This window comes from Bufo bufo, chromosome 2, assembly GCF_905171765.1.
Source record: "Bufo bufo chromosome 2, aBufBuf1.1, whole genome shotgun sequence".
In the NCBI taxonomy this organism is placed as follows: Eukaryota; Metazoa; Chordata; class Amphibia; order Anura; family Bufonidae; genus Bufo; species Bufo bufo.
Genome location: NC_053390.1, coordinates 23,074,156 through 23,093,973, shown reverse-complemented (window position 1 = coordinate 23,093,973; position 19,818 = coordinate 23,074,156). Strand labels below are relative to the sequence as shown.

General features: G+C 46.5%; 1 protein-coding gene across 1 annotated transcript in view; it reads right to left on the bottom strand.

Annotated features, from left to right (window-relative positions):
* LOC120990661 (zinc finger protein 585A-like) overlaps window positions 1-19,433 on the bottom strand; it is a 93,995-nt gene extending 74,562 nt beyond the window's left edge. The window contains exons 1-2 of the mRNA XM_040419573.1: window positions 19,376-19,433; window positions 17,436-18,522 (exon numbers count right to left, since the gene is read on the bottom strand). Coding sequence (XP_040275507.1) covers window positions 17,436-18,454 — 1,019 coding nt within the window. The 5' untranslated portion in view covers window positions 18,455-18,522; window positions 19,376-19,433. The remainder of the gene's footprint in view (window positions 1-17,435; window positions 18,523-19,375) is intronic.
* Between the last annotated feature and the right edge of the window lie 385 nt (window positions 19,434-19,818).

The following is a 19,818-nucleotide window of genomic DNA, read 5'->3' as shown; positions in this document are numbered from 1 at the left end:
TAATATAAATTAGTTGGTTTGATTCTTAGCCAATCCCCGCTTATTGTGGACGGATAAGATTAGTTCCTACATCAATATTATCACTATTCAGCAACAATGCATATTGCTGAATAAAAATTTATATTGATTTTCAGAAGAAACTCTCTGTTGGGAATCTTTATATTCCCTAGTCTGATATCAAGCCGATAATTTATACGTTTATGTCACAGGGCGCCGGCGACGCGATCTTCCTGCACTGGGCCGCCAGAGTCCTGCCTCTCTCCCTGAGGGCAATGCACGTGGCGTCCCCGTCTCCCAGGTAATAGCGGACAGAGCGGACCCGACCGCGCTCCTGCTGTCTGTACGGCACCAAGTTGGCCACTCGGTGCTCGGCTTCTGTGTCTGAGCGGGTCATGTGACGCTGGCCACATGACATGACCATGAGCCTTTCACTATTTATACAGGCATCCTGCTGGCCACAGGTTGCCTGCGATTTTGGTCCTGTGCCTATTGCTACTACTCAGTGCTTCTGCTACTCTGGATTTTGACCCTTGGCTTTTATTCCTGACCCGACCTCGCCTGCCCTTGTGTACTGACATGACCTCCAGGTTTGACCCTTAGCTTGTACTCTGACCCATCCTTGCTCTGCCTCTCTGCACTTATAGAAGTTAGGGACCGTCGCATAGGACGGATAGTGTAAGTAGGCAGGGACAGAGGCATGGGTGGCAGCAGGTGGGTGCACTTCCTCTTCCCCTCTCCCTAGTGCATGACAGAATCACAGGCCTTATCTCCCTATGGACCCCCTTCTAAGCCTTACTAACCATGTCCAGAACCTGGCGCAGATTGTGCAGGATTTGAGGGAGATATTACAACTCCAAGAATCCGCTCAATCTCTCCCTACTTCTGATCTACCTGTACTTCAGGCAGAACCCCATGTCAAACTGCCTGATAGATTTTCTGGGGACCACAAGTGTTTTTTGACCTTCAAGGAGTGTTGTAAATTATACTTCCTCCTGCGGCCCATATCGTCTGGGTCCGATCAGCAAAGGGTGGGAATTGTTATTTCCCTCTTACAAGGGGACCCTCAAGAGTGGGCGTTTTCTTTGCCTCCTGACTCTCAGTGTCTTAGGTCGGATGATGCATTTTTTCAGGCCCTGGGGGTCCTTTATGATGAACCTGACAGAGCTTCCGTAGCTGAGTCCCAGCTTAAGGCCCTAGTCCAGGGTGATCGGCCGGTAGAGGATTACTGCACTCAGTTTCGTAAATGGTGCGTTCCTTCTGGCTGGAATGAACCGGCGCTTAAAAGCCAGTTCAGGTCCGGACTCTCTGAGAAACTTAAGAATATGCTGGTGTGTTATCCCTGTCCCGAGTCCTTAGAGGACACTATGACCCTGGCTATTAGATTGGACAGACGTGTTAGGGAGAGACAGCGGGAACATTTATTTCTTTCACAGACTGTCCCTAACCCTGAATCCATTCCAGTGGGACTTAGGGTGGAAGCGCCGACTGAAGAACCATGGAATTAGGTATGACCAGAAGGCAACAACGGCGACAACAAGGTACCTGTTTCTACTGTGGTGGCACTGATCATTGGGTCCGTCAATGTCCTAAGATCCCTCCCTCCGAAAGCTCATCCATCTCTGAGGGATCCAAAAGGCAAGGTACTTCCTGTGGTGGTAAGAAAAAAATTGCTTGTTCCCATTACTGTTGTTTTTGGGCCTAAAAGGTAATGCTTTTATTGATTCCAGTTCTGCCGCTAGCTTTCTAGATCTAGGGTTCGCCCTACAAGTGGGAATACCGGTGTTAACCTTGTCCACTCCTATAAGTCTTGTAGCCATTGACTCAACTCCTTTGCAGGAAGGGGGGGGGGGGGGGCGGTCAGATATTGCACCCCAGAGATAACCTTGTCCGTGGGAGTGTGTCATACTGAGAAATGCTCCCTATTCATTCTGGAGAATTTGCCCGTTGAAGTGGTCTTAGGAATGCCGTGGCTCCAAGTTCACAATCCGACCATCAACTGGGCTATGGGGGAATTAGAAAGGTGGGGTCCTAACTGTTCCCCTTGTGTATCCATAGTGGTAGCGGGGGTTTCTTCTAGCCCTATGGCCATTCCTCCATATATTGAAGACTTCCGCAATGTTTTTTCTACCTTCGAGGTCGAGGAACTTCCACCCCATAGGTCTTACGATTGTGCTATTGAGTTGGTGCCGGGATCCAGGTTTCCCAAGGGTCGTATTTTTAACTTGTCTGGGCCGGAACGTGGTGCCATGAAAGATTATATTAAAGAGAGCCTAAGTAAGGGGCATATCAGGCCATCTACTTCTCCTATGGGGGCTGGTTTCTTTTTTGTTAAAAAGAAGGACGGTGGTCTCAGACCCTGTATTGATTACAGACAATTGAACAAGTTCACAGTTAAAAATCAATATCCCCTCCCTTTGATTCCTGACTTGTTCAATCAGGTTCTGGGAGCATCGTGGTTTTCTATACTTGATTTAAGAGGGGCATATAACCTAATTCGTATCAAGGAGGGAGACGAGTGGAAAACTGCCTTCAATACTCCGGAGGGACATTTTGAGTACCTGGTAAGGCCATTCTGACTCAGTAATGCCCCAGCAGTTTTTCAGTATTTTATGAATGACATCTTCAGGGAATTTATCGACAGGTTTATGATTATTTATCTGGATGACATCCTTATTTTCTCTGCGGATTGGGATTCCCATATGTCACATCTTAAACTTGTGCTCGAAGTTCTCAGAGAAAATGAGCTATCCGCCAGGTTAGAGAAATGTGTGTTTGGGGTGCAAGAGATATTGTATCTCGGTTATGTTCTTACCCCCCACTCATTTAAGATAGATCCGGGGAAGGTGCAGGCTATCCTGGAGTGGGTGAGACCATCTTCCCTAAAGGCATTACAGCGTTTTTTGGGGTTCTCTAACTATTATAGAAAATTAATAAAAGAAATTCTGTTATTGCCAAGCCGCTAACCGACCTAACCAAGAAGGGGGCAGATCTTGTTAATTGGCCGACTGAGGCCATCGAAGCCTTTGAAACCCTTAATAAGTGCTTCCAAGACGCCCCAATCTTGATTCAGCCGGATCAGAAGAGACCTTTTGTGGTTGAAGTTGATGCTTTTCAGGATGGAGTGGGGGTGGTTCTTTCTCAGGGATCGCCTAAGCTCACCAATCTAAGACCCTGTGCTTTTTTTCCCAGTAAATTTTCTTCTTCGGAGAGGAATTATGACATTGGGAATCGTGAATTACTGGCCATTAAGTGGGCATTTGAGGAGTGGAGACACTTTTTGGAGGGGGCCAAACACTGTGTCACGGTTCTCACTGATCATAAACATCTATTGTTCCTCGAGTCTGCTAAACGTCTCAATCCTAGACAAGCCAGGTGGGCTTTGTTTTTTACTAGGTATAACTCTATCACTTTCAGACCAGGAAGTAAGAATGTTAAGTCTGATGCCTTATCTCGAATTTTTCGTGCCTTCCAACCTCCTGACACGCCTCCTGAACCCATCTTACCGGCTAACATCATCATAGCATCGGTGTCTGCTGACCTCTCTTCGGAGATTAAATCTGCACAACATCTCGCTCCTGCACGAACACCCGCAGATAAGTTATTTGTTCCTGGCCATTTCCGTCTCCGACTTCTGGGTGAGTGCCATGATTCTGTGCTCTGTGGTCATCCTGGTGTTGAAGCCACTAAGGAATTGGTATTTAGAACCTTCTGGTGGCCTACATTATTTAGGGACATCAGTTCGTATGTGTCTGCCTGCGAGATATGTGCAAGGTCCAAAACTCCTAGAACCCGTCCTGCGGGTGAGTTGCTACCACTACCTATTCCGAGTAGACCTTGGTCACACATCTCTATGGATTTTATCACTGACTTGCCGCCCTCCGAAGGAAAGTCGGTGATATGGGTAGTGGTAGACAGATTCAGAAATATGGTACATTTTGTTCCTCTAAGTAAACTCCCTAGTGCCAAGACTTTGGCTTCCTTGTTTATCGATCACATTGTTCGGTATCATGGAATTCCTGAGAATATTGTCTCTGACAGTGGTGTCCAATTCGTTTCCAGATTCGGGAAAGCCTATTGAAATTTCATTGTCCTTTTCGTCAGCCTTTCATCCCGAGACTAATGGGCAGACGGAACGCTTGAATCAGGCTGTCGAACAATTCCTTAGGTGCTATATCTCTGATAACCAGTGTCTGTGGGTGAAATACCTTCCATTGGCAGAGTTTGCCATTAACAACCAGGTGAACTCATCCACTCATCTCTGTTTTACTGCAATTTAGGGTTTCATCCTCTTTTTGGTTCCTTTTCTTCCGTGGCTTCTGGGGGATCCGGTTACTTCAGAACTGTGCACAGTCTGGGCCCAGGTTCAGTCGAACCTGGAGAAAGCCCAGGAGGTTCAGAAAAAGCAAGCAAGCAACAGGAAATGCACTAAGGGAGCTAATTTTGAAGTCGTCGTGAGAAGGTGTGGCTATCCACCAAAAATCTGTCCCTAAAAGGGCTGTCTAGGAAATTTGATCCACGCTTTATAGGACCATATGAAATACTTGACATTGTTAACCCGGTATCTTTTAAGCTGAAACTACCTGACACGTTTCGAATTCATGATGTGTTCCATAAATCTTTGCTCAAAAAGTAAGTTTCGCCTGTTGTTCCTAAACAGGAATCTCCATCTCCGGTGGAGGTTAACGGTTAAGATGAGTTTGTTGTTTCTAGGATTATTGATGTTAGGAAGGTCCAAAACTCACTGCAATAACTGGTTCATTGGAAGGGTTTTGGACCTGAAGAAAGGTCCTGGGTACCTGCTCATAGAATACACGCCGATAGGTTGATTAAGAGGTTCCATCTCGAAAACCCAGGGAAGCCGTCTCCACTGTCCTTGGGTCCTGAGGCCCCTCGTGAAGGTAGGGTACTGTCACAGGGCGCCGGCGACGCTCGGCGTCCTCTGTTCCCCTGGCAACAGTATCAGGCTGAGCACCGAGCTGGCCACTCGATGCTCGGCTTCTGTGTCTGAGCGGGTCATGAGACACTGGCCACGTCACATGACCTTAGCCTTTCACTATTTATACAGGCATCCTGCTGGCCACAGGTTGCCTGCGATTTTGGTCCTGTGCCTATTGCTACTACTCAGTGCTTCTGCTACTCTGGATTTTGACTCTTGGCTTTTGTTCCTGACCCAACCTCACCTGCCCTTGTGTACTGACGTGACCTCCAGGTTTGACCCTTGGCTTATACTCTGACCCGTCCTTGCTCTTCCTTGTGTACTGACGTGACCTCCAGGTTTGACCCTTGGCTTGTACTCTGACCTGTCCTTGCTATTCCTTGTGTACTGAAGTGACATCCTGGTTTGACCCTAGGCGTGTTTGTTTACCGTCATTGTTACCCCTGTTCACCTACGTGAGTGTTGATCTCTGGCATTTCAGTATTGCTTCTGACACTTTACGTGACTTCGGATCCATCTGCGGGGTTCCCTCCTACTGCCTCTGCCTGGCTATATTCTGTCTCTGTCCGCTCTGCCTCTCTGCACTTATAGAAGTTAGGGACCGTTGCCCAGTTACGCCCCGCCGCCTAGGACGGATAGTTTAAAAAGGCAGGGACAGAGGCGTGAAGGCAGCTAGTGGGTGCACTACTCTTCCCTCTCCCTAGTGCATGACAGTTTATTGCAATACTACCAAACACCCCAAGATTTGTTCATAGTTTGGCAGAGCAAGGGTTCGTATCTGTCATTTTATTTATTGAATTTCTGCATATAATCAGTTGATATATAGCTTTCATATTTAAGCAGAATTAGCATATTTCGCATTGGTTTGCTAGAGAGCGTTGGTAAATTTGTGGTGTGTCAGCAATTTGGGTACTACATTTCATTGTATTTATTGCATTATTATTGGTCATATATTTATTGTATATAAATTACGGTATAATAAGTCATTTATATTTTTTCATAGACGCTGGTACCGTATTTTTACTAATTGCACAAAATAATTAGGTTCTCAATCAATTTTTTTTTTTTAAAGGGGTTTATACAGTATATTCCCCTTGGATCAAAAGTCTTAAGGATAATTTTTTTTCCTTTGATCCTTTCTTTGATATAAGGCACTTGCTTTATATCCCCGACATAACTGGAGGCACTGCTGAGATCGAGTTAATTCTTTAATTATTTGTGCAAATAGTAACACGCCTCAGATTCTCTACTGTCTGAGCCATCCAGGCCTGTTCATAGTAAAAGAAGTTTTGAAGAGTAGACTAACCTGGCTCAGACCTTTCCCCCTGCCTGGGGATTAAGGAACCACGGACAGGTTGGGGGACCGTGAGGCTTCCAAACCTACCGCTTTGACAACAAGTAGTATCTGGATCGGCTGAAGCAAGAGGTTTTGGGTCACCGCATCTCCTTGAGGTTTCCACATCAGGGGAAGTCTGGCCAGAGGCTATTTGCTGTGTGAAATACATCAGAACAGCGAAATGGAAGTGAAATTACCGTCACAAACACCAGCAGAATATTGATAAATGCACTGAGATCATCTGCCTTACCTCAATAAGTAGAGGACACTCCAGTAGAGATGGGCTTGCGAATCGCCCGGCAGTCGTTTCACGGTGAACTTTGCTCGTTCGCTGATCGGCGAACATATGGCGATGTCCGCCGGCGCCATATTCTTTGCATTGTGCAGAACTTTGATCCATGACACATCCATAAGGTGGGACAGGACAGCCAATTGAGACATTTCAGCACATGGACATACCACCTTCCATATAAATAAACACGATCATTTTACATGCAGTTTTTTGCCAGTGTAGAGAGAGGTTGCTGTGTGGAGCAGGAACAGGCTGTTAGAGAGTATAGAGACACCAAACGCTAGCTAATAGGGCCACAAAAGCCTTTTTAAGGACTGATACAGGTGTGCTATTGATAGGTGTGACATAATGAGGGGTGTGATATACTTATAATATACTTTCTAACATAGAAAGAATATTATAGTGAATAGCTATACAGGAGGGACAAACGCTATTGGAACAACTTGCAACTGGTGTGATATACCATACCAGTGTCCCCCCAAAAAATCTGAATGAGGCAGGACTGCGATATATCTAGAATATCATTTCTATATGGTGCATTTGCAGCTATACAGAGGGACAAACTCTATTGGAACAACTAATTGCAACTGGTGTGATATACCAGTTGCCCCCCCAAAAAACTTAAGGGGTTCTATATACCTGCTTCCACAAATACTGCTCTTCTATAGGGACTTTGTCACAGGGTCGGGCAGGTGCACCAGGCCGGAACCTAAGTGGGAAATTGGAAAAGATGCGTGCGATTACGTCAATGGATGCACCAGAGTTGGTTGAGTGGCTCACTCAGTGTCACTACCAGAGCTTTGGGACGTTCTCACAGCTCTGTTTCTCCACCCCTGTGATGATGTCACTACTAGAGCTGGGAGGCGTTCTCACTACTCTGTTTACTTCTGGTTTCTTTCACCACAGCTGTCCTTCATGTGTTTGATTTCCTTCTCTTTATATCACCCCTCCTCCTATGATAGGATGTGGATTATAGTTCTCACTTCAGTTGTGGCTCTAGCTTTGGTTTCTTCACTTGTGGCTATCAGTCCACTGGACCTGTGTTCTGCTGCAGCTAGCACTCCGGATTTTGCCAGCCTGTCCTTGGATCCGTCTTCTCTGCGGCTACAACACCTTCAGCTAAGTCTGCAGACATTGTTGTGTTCCTGTTTATTTTCTGACTGGATCTGAGGTGGCCACGGTTCCCTCCATATACTGAGTAGGGCACTGGTGGCCGTGCCCCTTCCACTATTGTAGGGGTTACAGTGGTCATTAGTCTTAGGCACGTGGGCATGCCTCGTTCCGCCTTTTGGATCCGGGCATGTGCTGTAGCAGAATAGGGAAAGCGTTGAGGGTCGGACAGGGGTCACCCTTTATCCTCCCTAGTTCTGGGTCCAGTCAGATGCTCTGTACTGTGAATTACTATCGTTGCTCACATACACCCGTGACATTATAATCCACCAAAACCGTCCTTTTTTGACATGGATCCGCTTTCTGACCTGGTTGACCGCATGCAGGGTCTTTCTTTGGAAGTAGCGGATCTCCGTCAATCTATGATCCAGCTTCAAGCATTGGGCCCTGCTCCGGCTCATGGAGTCTGTTGCGAGCCAAAAGTCTCACTTCCGGAGACGTTCTCCGGGGGCAGTGAGAATTTTGTTCGTTTCAGAGAGGCATGCAAACTCCATTTTTGCTTGTGTCCCCACTCTTCTGGTAATCAAGAGCAGAGGGTGAGGATTGTCATCTCCCTGCTCAGGGGTAATGCTCAGACTTGGGCTTTTTCGCTGCCATCAGGGGATCCCTCCCTTCGATCCGTGGAGGGATTTTTTGTGGCCCTGGGGCAGATTTATGATGACCCGGATCGTGTTGCTCTGGCCGAATCTAACCTACGTGTTTTATGCCAGAACAAACTGTCTGCAGAGCTTTATTGTTCTGAATTTCGGAGATGGGCAGCTGATTCGGGTTGGAATGATGCTGCACTCCGGAGTCAGTTCTGTCATGGTCTCTCGGAGAGATTAAAAGATGCGTTTGCTTTCCATGAGAGACCAACGTCCTTAGAGTCTGCCATGTCATTGGCGGTACGCCTTGACAGGCGTCTAAGAGAAAGAAACGAGACCTCTCTGTCCAACCATTGTCAGTCTAGGGGCAGTGGTGCGGACTCATTCAGTGTGCAGGGGCCTCATCCTGTCTCGCTCCCCTCTGAGGAGGAGCCCATGCAGCTAGGTCGACTTGCCCCTGATAAAAGAGGATTTAGTCCTCAGAGTATGGTCTGTTTTTGTTGTGGGGGAATAGGTCATTTGGCAAATGTTTGTCCGTCTAGGAGATTCTTGAACCGTACTAAGAGCGATAATAAGAGAAAAATCTCAAAAGGTAAATCATCGAGTTCTGCTTCATCTGCTACTTTGGGCAAAGTTGATGTAGGATTTGATGCTTTTCCTCTGACCTGCAGTTCCCGTTTTCTCCTGTCTGCCAGGGTGGCGCTAGAGAGCAAAGTCATTTCTTGTGAGATTTTTGTCGATAGTGGAGCGGCTGTCAATCTTATTGATACTCAATTTGTAGCCATGCATGGTTTTCAGGTTTGCACATTAGATAAAGATATACCTGTTTTTGCTATTGACTCTGCTCCACTCTCACAGAGATCTCTGAAGGGCATTGTTCACAATATCCGGCTAGCTGTAGGTGACACTCATGTGGAGGATATATCTTGTTTTGTCCTTAACGGATTGCCGTCTCCTCTAGTTTTGGGGTTACCCTGGCTCACTAGACATAACCCCACTATTGATTGGCAAGGAAGGCAAATAAATGAGTGGAGTGATTTTTGTAGAGAGAATTGTCTCACAGCGACTTTTGCAGAGGTGTCTACTAAAACGGTGCCATCATTTCTCTCTGATTTCTCGGACGTGTTTTCCGAGAGCGGTGTTCAGGAGCTACCTCCTCACCGGGAGTTTGACTGTCCCATTAACCTCATTCCCGGCGCCAAGCTGCCAAAAGCACGCCTCTACAATCTCTCACAACCGGAAAGAATCGCAATGCGAACTTACATCTCCGAGAGTCTCGAAAAGGGGCATATTCGTCCCTCAAAGTCACCTGTGGCAGCGGGTTTTTTTTTTGTTAAAAAGAAAGATGGCTCTCTGAGACCTTGCCTAGATTTTAGGGAGCTGAACCGTATCACGATTCGCGATCCCTATCCCCTTCCTCTGATCCCGGACCTCTTCAATCAAATTGTTGGGGCCAAGGTGTTTTCCAAATTGGATTTGAGAGGCGCGTACAACCTGGTCAGGGTCAGAGAGGGGGATGAATGGAAAACGGCCTTTAATACCCCTGACGGGCATTTCGAGAATCTCGTTATGCCTTTCGGCCTGATGAATGCTCCGGCCGTCTTTCAGCATTTTGTTAATAGTATTTTCTATCATTTAATGGGGAAATTCGTATTGGTATATCTTGATGATATTTTGATTTTTTCCCCTGATGTTCAGACCCATCAGGATCATCTTTTTCAGGTTCTGCAGATTCTGCGGGAAAATAAATTGTACGCCAAGCTGGAGAAATGTCTTTTTATGGTATCGGAGATTCAATTTCTGGGTTTTCTCCTGTCTGCTTCTGGTTTTCGCATGGATCCCGAGAAGGTCCGTGCTGTACTTGAGTGGGAGCTTCCTGAGAATCAGAAGGCATTGATGCGCTTTCTGGGTTTTGCGAACTATTACAGAAAGTTCATTTTGAATTATTCCTCTGTTGTCAAACCCCTCACTGACATGACAAAAAAGGGGACGGATTTTTCCTCTTGGTCGGAGGAGGCGCTTGCAGCCTTTTCTAAGATTAAAGAAAATTTTGCGTCTGCTCCCGTCTTGGTGCATCCCGATGTTTCCTTACCTTTTATTGTTGAGGTGGATGCTTCCGAGGTGGGTGTGGGTGCGGTTTTGTCCCAGGGCCCTTCCCCTGCCAAGTGGCGACCCTGTGCCTTTTTCTCTAAAAAACTCTCCCCGGCAGAGAGAAACTATGATGTGGGAGATAGGGAGTTGTTGGCCATCAAGTTGGCTTTCGAGGAATGGCGCCATTGGTTGGAGGGGGCCAGGCACCCTATCACCGTTTTTACCGACCATAAGAATCTGGCATACTTGGAGTCGGCCAGGCGTATGAATCCGAGACAGGCCAGATGGTCTCTGTTCTTCTCCAGATTCAATTTTGTTGTTACATTCCGACCTGGGATAAAAAATGTGAAGGCTGATGCTCTCTCTCGCTGTTTTCCGGGAGGAGGAAACTCCGAGGACCCGGGTCCCATTTTGGCGGAGGGGGTAGTTGTTTCTGCTCTATATTCCGATTTGGAGGCTGAGGTCCAGGCTGCCCAGACTGAGACACCTGCCCGTTGTCCTTCTGGGAAGTTGTTCGTGCCTCCTGAGCTACGTCACAAACTCTTTAAGGAGCATCATGATACGGTTCTTGCTGGTCACCCCGGGAGTAGAGCCACGGTGGATCTCATTGCTCGGAGATTTTGGTGGCCGGCTCTTCGTAAGTCGGTGGAGGGTTTTGTGGCTGCTTGTGAGACGTGCGCTCGCGCTAAGGTCCCTCGTTCACGGCCTTCAGGTTCCCTTCTCCCGTTACCCATTCCTTCCCGTCCTTGGACACACCTGTCCATGGACTTTATCACGGATCTTCCTCGTTCCTCGGGGAAGTCGGTGATCCTGGTGGTGGTGGACCGTTTTAGCAAGATGGCTCATTTCGTACCTTTCCCTGGTTTACCCAATGCTAAAACGTTGGCGCAAGCTTTTGTCGACCATATTGTTAAATTGCACGGCATTCCCTCTGATATTGTTTCCGATAGAGGCACGCAGTTTGTGTCCAGGTTCTGGAAGGCTTTCTGTTCTCGCCTGGGGGTTCGGCTGTCCTTCTCTTCTGCTTTTCATCCGCAGTCGAATGGTCAGACTGAGCGCCTCAATCAGAATCTGGAGACATATTTGCGCTGTTTTGTTTCAGAGAACCAGGAGGATTGGTGTTCATTTCTCTCTCTTGCTGAGTTTGCTCTGAACAACCGTCGTCAGGAATCTTCTGATAAGTCACCATTCTTTGGTGCATATGGGTTCCATCCGCAGTTTGGTACATTCTCGGGAGGGGCTCTTTCTGGTTTACCTGAGGAGGAGAGATTTTCCTCGTCTTTGTCTACCATTTGGCAAAAGATTCAGAGTAATCTTAAAAAGATGAGTGAGAGGTATAAGCGTGTGGCTGATAAGAGACGTGTGCCTGGTCCGGACCTGAATGTGGGTGATCTGGTGTGGTTGTCTACTAGAAACATTAAGTTGAAGGTTCCCTCCTGGAAATTGGGTCCCAAGTTTATTGGGCCTTATAAAATCTTGTCAGTCATCAATCCTGTTGCCTTCCGTCTTGATCTTCCACGGGTTTGGAAGATACATAATGTATTTCACAGATCTCTCTTAAAACCATATGTCCAGCCCACGGTACCCTCCTCTTTGCCTCCTCCTCCGATTTTGGTTGATGGCAATCTGGAGTTTGAGGTTTCCAGAATTGTGGACTCTCGCATGGTCCGCGGTTCTCTTCAGTACCTCGTTCATTGGAAGGGTTATGGTCCTGAGGAGAGGATGTGGGTTCCGGTGTCGGACATTAAAGCCACTCGCCTCATCAGGGCATTTCATAGGGCTCATCCTGAGAAGGTGGGTCCTGGGTGTCCGGAGTCCACCCGTAGAGGGGGGGGTACTGTCACTACCAGAGCTTTGGGACGTTCTCACAGCTCTGTTTCTCCACCCCTGTGATGATGTCACTACTAGAGCTGGGAGGCGTTCTCACTACTCTGTTTACTTCTGGTTTCTTTCACCACAGCTGTCCTTCATGTGTTTGATTTCCTTCTCTTTATATCACCCCTCCTCCTATGATAGGATGTGGATTATAGTTCTCACTTCAGTTGTGGCTCTAGCTTTGGTTTCTTCACTTGTGGCTATCAGTCCACTGGACCTGTGTTCTGCTGCAGCTAGCACTCCGGATTTTGCCAGCCTGTCCTTGGATCCGTCTTCTCTGCGGCTACAACACCTTCAGCTAAGTCTGCAGACATTGTTGTGTTCCTGTTTATTTTCTGACTGGATCTGAGGTGGCCACGGTTCCCTCCATATACTGAGTAGGGCACTGGTGGCCGTGCCCCTTCCACTATTGTAGGGGTTACAGTGGTCATTAGTCTTAGGCACGTGGGCATGCCTCGTTCCGCCTTTTGGATCCGGGCATGTGCTGTAGCAGAATAGGGAAAGCGTTGAGGGTCGGACAGGGGTCACCCTTTATCCTCCCTAGTTCTGGGTCCAGTCAGATGCTCTGTACTGTGAATTACTATCGTTGCTCACATACACCCGTGACACTCAGCCTTCCGCTTATGCACCCTCCTCATCCTCTTTATCTGCACCCTCCTCATCCTCTGTATCTGCACCCTACCCACCCTCTGCCGTGTGCACCCCCAAAGACACCACCACCACCACCATAGCCCCTCCACTCGAGTCAGAGGAATTATTTTCCCATTAATTCCCAGACCTTACCGATGCGCAGCCATTCTTGGCATCGGATGAGGGAGAGGAGGTAGCAGCGGCCGCCATCCAGCGGTCTGACAACAGTACCCAGATCGGCCCAAGGAAAGTGGTCCCAGCTGTTGCTACATAATCCGAGATCTTTAATGTCAGTGTTGGTGAAGGTGACGATGATGACGTGTCGATGGACGTCACGTGGGTGCCCACAAGAGAGGAAGAGGAGGAAAGTTTAGAGGGAGAGATGGAGCAGCAGATTGTGAGGAGAAGCAGGCAGAACTCGCAGTGCACAGGAGGCAAAAAGCAGACTGCAAATGTATCTGGAGCAAGCCATCGACCATGCACGATCACATCTTGTGCTCCCAGGATGCCGGCACATGGCTCAGCAGTGTGGGCTTTTTTTAACGTGTCATTTGCTGATAATAGTGTTGCCATCTGCAGCCTGCGCTATCAACGCATAAGTTGCGGTAAGCCCAACACGCACCTAGGGATGACCGCATTAAGAAGGCACCTGGCCTCCCATCATTGAGCCCAGTGGGAGCAATGCCATCAGAATCCACAAAGCCACACTCCTGGTGCTCCATATCCTGCCTCTTCTCTCTCCTCACATTTGTCCTCCACCTTCCACTGTGCCGTCATCCCGACAGTACCCTTCTGGCACAAGGCAGGCTTCCGTGGCCTAAATGTTCGAGCGTAAAAAAATGACGACGCTGGATAATCCTCTTGCCCAACGGCTGACCACTGGCTTGTCGGAACTGCTAGCCCGCCAACTGCTGCCATATAAATTGGTGGACTCAGAGGCCTTTAGAAAATTTGTGGCCATTGGCACACCGCAATGGAAGGTCCCCGGAAGGAAATATTTCTCCCAGAAGGGCATCCCTGAACTATATGGCCAAGTTCAGCGGCAAGTTAATATATCTCTGGCACACAGTGTCGGTGCTTACACACATCTGACCACAGACACGTGGTCTAGCAAACACGGGCAGGGAAGGTACATAGCTTTTACTGCCCACTGGGAGAAACTTCTGACTGCCGTCAAGCATGTAACCCGTGGCACCCGTGTGGATTTGGTGTTACCGCCACGGATATCATGCAGGCCTGCCTCTTCTTCTCCTACTCCATCCTCTGTCTCCCCCTCGTCCGACTCCTCCTTTTCCACTTCTACCGTCTCTTCTGCTGCGCCCCCCAAAACCTATTCGACGTGCCAGGTGAGGCGTTGCCATGCTGTGCTGCAGCTGTTGTGCCTGGAAGCCAAGAGCCACACCGGTTCTGCACTCCTTTCAGCTCTGCAGTCACAGGCCGATCAGTGACTAACCCCACTCAATTTGACAGTTGGTAAAGTGGTGTGCGACCACGGTGCCAATCTGCTGAGCGTGCTGAAACAGGGCAAAATGACACATGTGCATGGCACATATCCTGAACTTAGTCGTGCAGCGATTCGTTGCCAAATACCCCGGGGTCCAGGATTTCTTGCGGCAGGCCACGAAAATCTCTGGCCATTTTAGACGATCTTACACGGCCATGGCTCGTCTAGCTGATGTTCAGCAGCGACACTACTTGCCCGTCAGTCGTCTGATTTGTGACTACCCGACGCGCTGGAACTCCACCTTGTATATGCATTATAGGCTGCTTCAGCAGAAACATACCGTTAACAACTACCTGTACGAACTCTGCGGCAGGACAGGTTCTGGGAAGCTTGTTTTTTTTTCACCTCGACAGTGGCTGCTCATGCGCGATGCATGCAGACTTCTGCGGCCATTTAATGAGATCACCAAACTGGTCAGTCGCTATCAGTGACATCGTATCCTACGCCTTCTTTCTGGAGCTTGCATTGCGTTGTGTCATTGATCAAGCTGTCGAGGAGCAGGAAGGGAGTCGCAATGCTGAATGAATTCTCAGGGGGGTCTACTCCATCTGAGACAAGTCAGCAAGAGTCTAAAGAGAAGTCAAAGAAGGATGGTGCCTGGGGGGAGGAGGAGGAGCAAGTAAGCAGGCCCGGCCACTACATGGTAGACAGAGATGTGAATTAGGAGTGCCTGTTTCCAGCGCTGGAACTTCTGAAAACAGCTGATCAGCAGGAGTGCCAGACCTCTGCCCATTTGATACTGTTGACCTATCCTAAGCTCCTCAATAAATCCCAGGAAACCCCCTTCAAGAGACAGTATTAGACTATAAATTATAAAATAACTTTTTAAAGCCTGTTCGTACAGAAGTTGCAATTTTTTGTGTAGGCATCATTTTATGCACATTTGTGACTTTCTGTGGATTTCTAACACTGTCAACCCTTTTCTAAAAAGGAGGTGGGGCTTAACAAAAGTGGCATGCCCTCCATAGCCCTTAGCTGGTGTAGTATTGGATTTTTTGGGGCACACATACTTCTAGAAGATATTCCATAGTTCATATAAGACTGGAGTATAGAATGCCTCCAGTGCCTGGGAATTAACATCCTGTTGAGGAAGGGTTGAGGGGACATGTAACCACTGCAGCCAATCACTGGCCATAGTGGTAAAATGTCACTTGTGTGGCAAGTGACTCAGGGACATACTGAGTGGGTGACATCACTACTACAGGCAGCAATTGTCTGCAGTGGTCATGTGCCTCTCCCACCTTTCCCTCAAAAGGATGATGATTCTCAGAGACCTAGGACCTGCAGTTAGCAATGGAACCAGGATGCAGTGACACGGACAAGGTAAATATGAACCCTACTGCGGATCCGGCAGCTCTGAAGGGGTCTATTAAAACGTTTAAAGTTGAGAAACCCCTTTAAAATACAGTCTAGTGAATTGAAAATAGCATTGTTCTGCAATGACATCATGGTTATTCCTGAGAAGATCCCCGTAGCCCAAAACTAAAAGTGCAACTGCTGAAATTCTTGGGTCTAGAGAGGACATTCTTGGAACCACAGAAAGAAACAACAAAAATTATTTCATAAATGAAACGCTTTATTGTTAAACATTCATGGAGGACACTTCAGGGCGATGCTACATAACATTATATCTGAAATTTGGGGTCCACCTCTTGGATCTGCACCTATCTTTAGAATGGGGGGGGGGGGGGGGGCCCTGATCTTGTCCTATTGGCCACTATATCAAAGATCCAAGCTGCAAGATCTGGTCTGGTTTAAAAAAAACTGCCAAAGTTCCTGCCCTACTGTTTCTGGAATGTCCATGAAATTGAATGGAAGTTATGGGCTATTCAAATTTTTTTATTACATCCAGATCCAGATACTGGTTTGAAAACTGCAGACTGCTAATAGAAACCCGAATTCAGTGTTTAGTACACTGCAGACAGAAGATGGAAGCCTGGCTCATGTATCTCCCCGATGCACTCGCTAACTAATCAGCCACTGGAGACATAGGGGAGAGAAGCACTGCCACTGCTCACCGCAGCCAGTGTGAATATAGTTGGGGACAAGCACTGCGACAGACCACAGGGACAGATATGTGTACAGCCATGCCCAGATCCAGCAGCAGCAGCCAAAAGAGATTGATGAACATGAGGGAAGATTATTCAACCACTGCACCAACCAGATGCAATCAGCAAACTGATAGACACCAACTGAACAACCAGGTTTAGTTGTATCTGTGCTGTGCCCTTTCCTCAGCACATACCCTGACCCCATGGCCTTCTGAGTAGACAGAGTGGACGAGCCGCAGGAATACCGTACTGCTGCAGCTTCTACTGCCACCAACGCCACAAGTGCTACACCAACACAACCGCAAATCTCCTGCCTTGTCTGTCAGATTTCATACTGTACTGCTGCACTTACTACTGCCACCATTGCCACTAATGCTACTCCTACATAGCCGCAAATCTCCTGCCGTGTGTGTCATGTTTTATACTGTACATCTGCCACTGAAACTAATACTACACCTGCTGCTATTACTACTACTCCCTGCACAGCTGCAGATCTCCTACTTTGTCAGGTAAATATTGTACTGCTCCCATTTCTACTGCCCCTACACAGATGCACATCTCCTGCCTTGTCCGTCAGGTTCAGTACAATACTGCTGCTGCTCCCCAAAAAGTGAGCCTTCTTGAAATTCTTGTTCAGAACAAGCCATTACTTCTGACACCATCCTGAGTGTAAACACTGCCAGATATACACCCCATTAGAGAGATGTTTTGGATTATTTATTTTATTTTAAAAAGCATAACAAAGCCAAAAGTGCAATGTGTTGTTAAACAGTTTGCTTATTACCACCTCCACCATCTGTTTATACATATCTATATATTTCACTGCCACTTTAAGATTGCCAATGCTGCCTTGACGTTAAAGCCCTACAAGACTTCAGAATGTCATCCACAATTTATTAGGGCAATCTGAGCACTGTCACTTTGGTTTGAATTTATTTGTACCCAAATGGAATCTGCTAATTTCAGAAATTTGCTTCTGTATGACTTCTCTGGTGTTTAACAAGATTAGAATTTTGTGTAAAACATTTCCCACATTCTGAACACAAATATGGCTTCTCTCCTGTGTGACTTCTCTCATGCTTAACAATATCTGATTTTTGTGCAAAACATTTCCCACATTCTGAACATGAATATGGCTTCTCTCCTGTGTGACTTCTTTTATGTCTAACAAGACCTGATGTATCTGTAAAACATTTCCCACATTCTGAACATGAATATGGCTTCTCTCCTGTGTGAAATCTCTGATGTGTAACAAGTTCTGATTTCCGTGTAAAACATTTCCCACATTCTGAACACAAATATGGCTTCTCTCCTGTGTGACTTCTCCCATGCCTAACAATATCTGATTTTTGTGCAAAACATTTCCCACATTCTGAACATGAATAAGGCTTCTTTCCTGTGTGAAATCTCTGATGTGTAACAAGATATGTTTTTTGTGTAAAACATTTCCCACATTCTGAACACGAAAACGGCTTCTCTCCTGTGTGATTTCTCTCATGCCTAACAAGATCTGATTTTTGTGTAAAACATTTCCCACATTCTGAACATGAATATGGCTTCTCTCCTGTGTGACTTCTCTTATGTCTAACAAGACTTGATTGATCTTTAAAACATTTCCCACATTCTGAACATGAATATGGTTTCTCTCCTGTGTGAATTCTCTCATGTATAACAAGATTTGATTTGATTTTAAAACCTTTCCCACATTCTGAACACTTAAACATCTCTCCTGTGTGTCTTTTTTTATGTCTAACAAGATGTGTTTTATCTTTAAAGCACTTTCCACATTCTGAACAGGAGTATGGCTTCTCCCCGGTGCGAATTCTTCTATATGTAGAAAGACTTGATCTTTTTGTGAACTCTTTACCACAGTAAAACATTTCACCCTCTTTCTGGTCAAGATAAGGTTCCTCATGATTAGGAAGATTATATGTACTGTGAAGTCCTGGATGTACATTAATATTTTCTCCTGAAGAGCGCTGCATATCTTCATCTTCTACTTTATAATTTAGTGACAACAAATTTCCTTCAGAATTTGTACTGGGATTTTCTGCTAAGATAAAAAATTAAATTTGTGGCGTTTTTAATAATCTAGAGTAGACAAATTTATAGATTTCCTATTAGGCTGGAAGTGTATCCAGCAGGAACTAGAGGTATATAGTAAGTCATGTATTTTCAAGACACTTCTGACTTTGGTTCAAAAAGCAGCACCAAAACTGAATGTGTGATTCCAGCCATTTAAAGTTTTCTATAACACAAAGTTCAGGATTCTGGTCTACATCTAATTTTATTACCCAAATCTAGCTAAAAATCATGAAAACCCCAACAAGCCTGTCTTTTGACAACATATTTGACATTTCTATGCCAAGTGGGCATCACACTAATACAATAAGTTAACGTAACAGGATCTATCACTGCATTCCTCATCACAAACTGCATTCACTATTAAATCAATCTCTTAGACCTGATGGACATTGTGGTTTTACTAGTAAAATCCATACTATAATGCCCACCTATGGATTACCTGACAAGCTCTTTTTAATGTACCTCCTGCTCTGCTGCTGATATCTCACACTGCAAAACACTTTTAACCATTATGAAATTTTTTTAAATAATCCATACATCTTTGCAAAGCCTCAATGCACAATGACAGTACATGAAGGTCACTGGCGGCATGTAATTCATGCACGAGGTACATATAACTCATCATGATATCACAGACACAAAAGCTGTGCCCGCATAATCCCCAGTGATCACTGTCAGCTGGATAATGGGAACACTACATGATGTGATAGGGACATCTCCAATCAAAGAGTAGCGCAGCAGCTGGTGATCAGATTCTCCTCCTGCCCTGAAGGCACCAAGGACAGAATCTGAAGTCACTTTCTCCATTCATGATTCCATACCTGTGGTGACATCTCCTGGAATGTCCTCCTCTTCCTCACTCTTACACGGGGGATCGCCCATCATCCTCTCTTCTTCATGCTCTACTTTAATATCAGTCAGATCTTCCCCCTGATTTGTCATCTGTAACAATTCAGTACAATACAGCAGACAGGTGGGAACTCTAACAGATCCACATGAGAGACCCCCACAATCTATGACCCCTCTATGACTGCAGGACCCCCCTATATAGATGTGTATAGGGCTTAGCTCCATCTACCTGAAAATTCTCCAGGACCTTCTCCTCTGGACAGTCCTGGGAATACAGAGGATGGGGACATCTCTCTGGTGGATTTCTCCTCCTGGACCCATCTGTGGAGACACAAGCACACAGTGACTGAATACATGGCCTCCTGTAGATCTGTCTATAGATCAGACTCTTCTCTCAGCTCCTTCACTTCTAGGT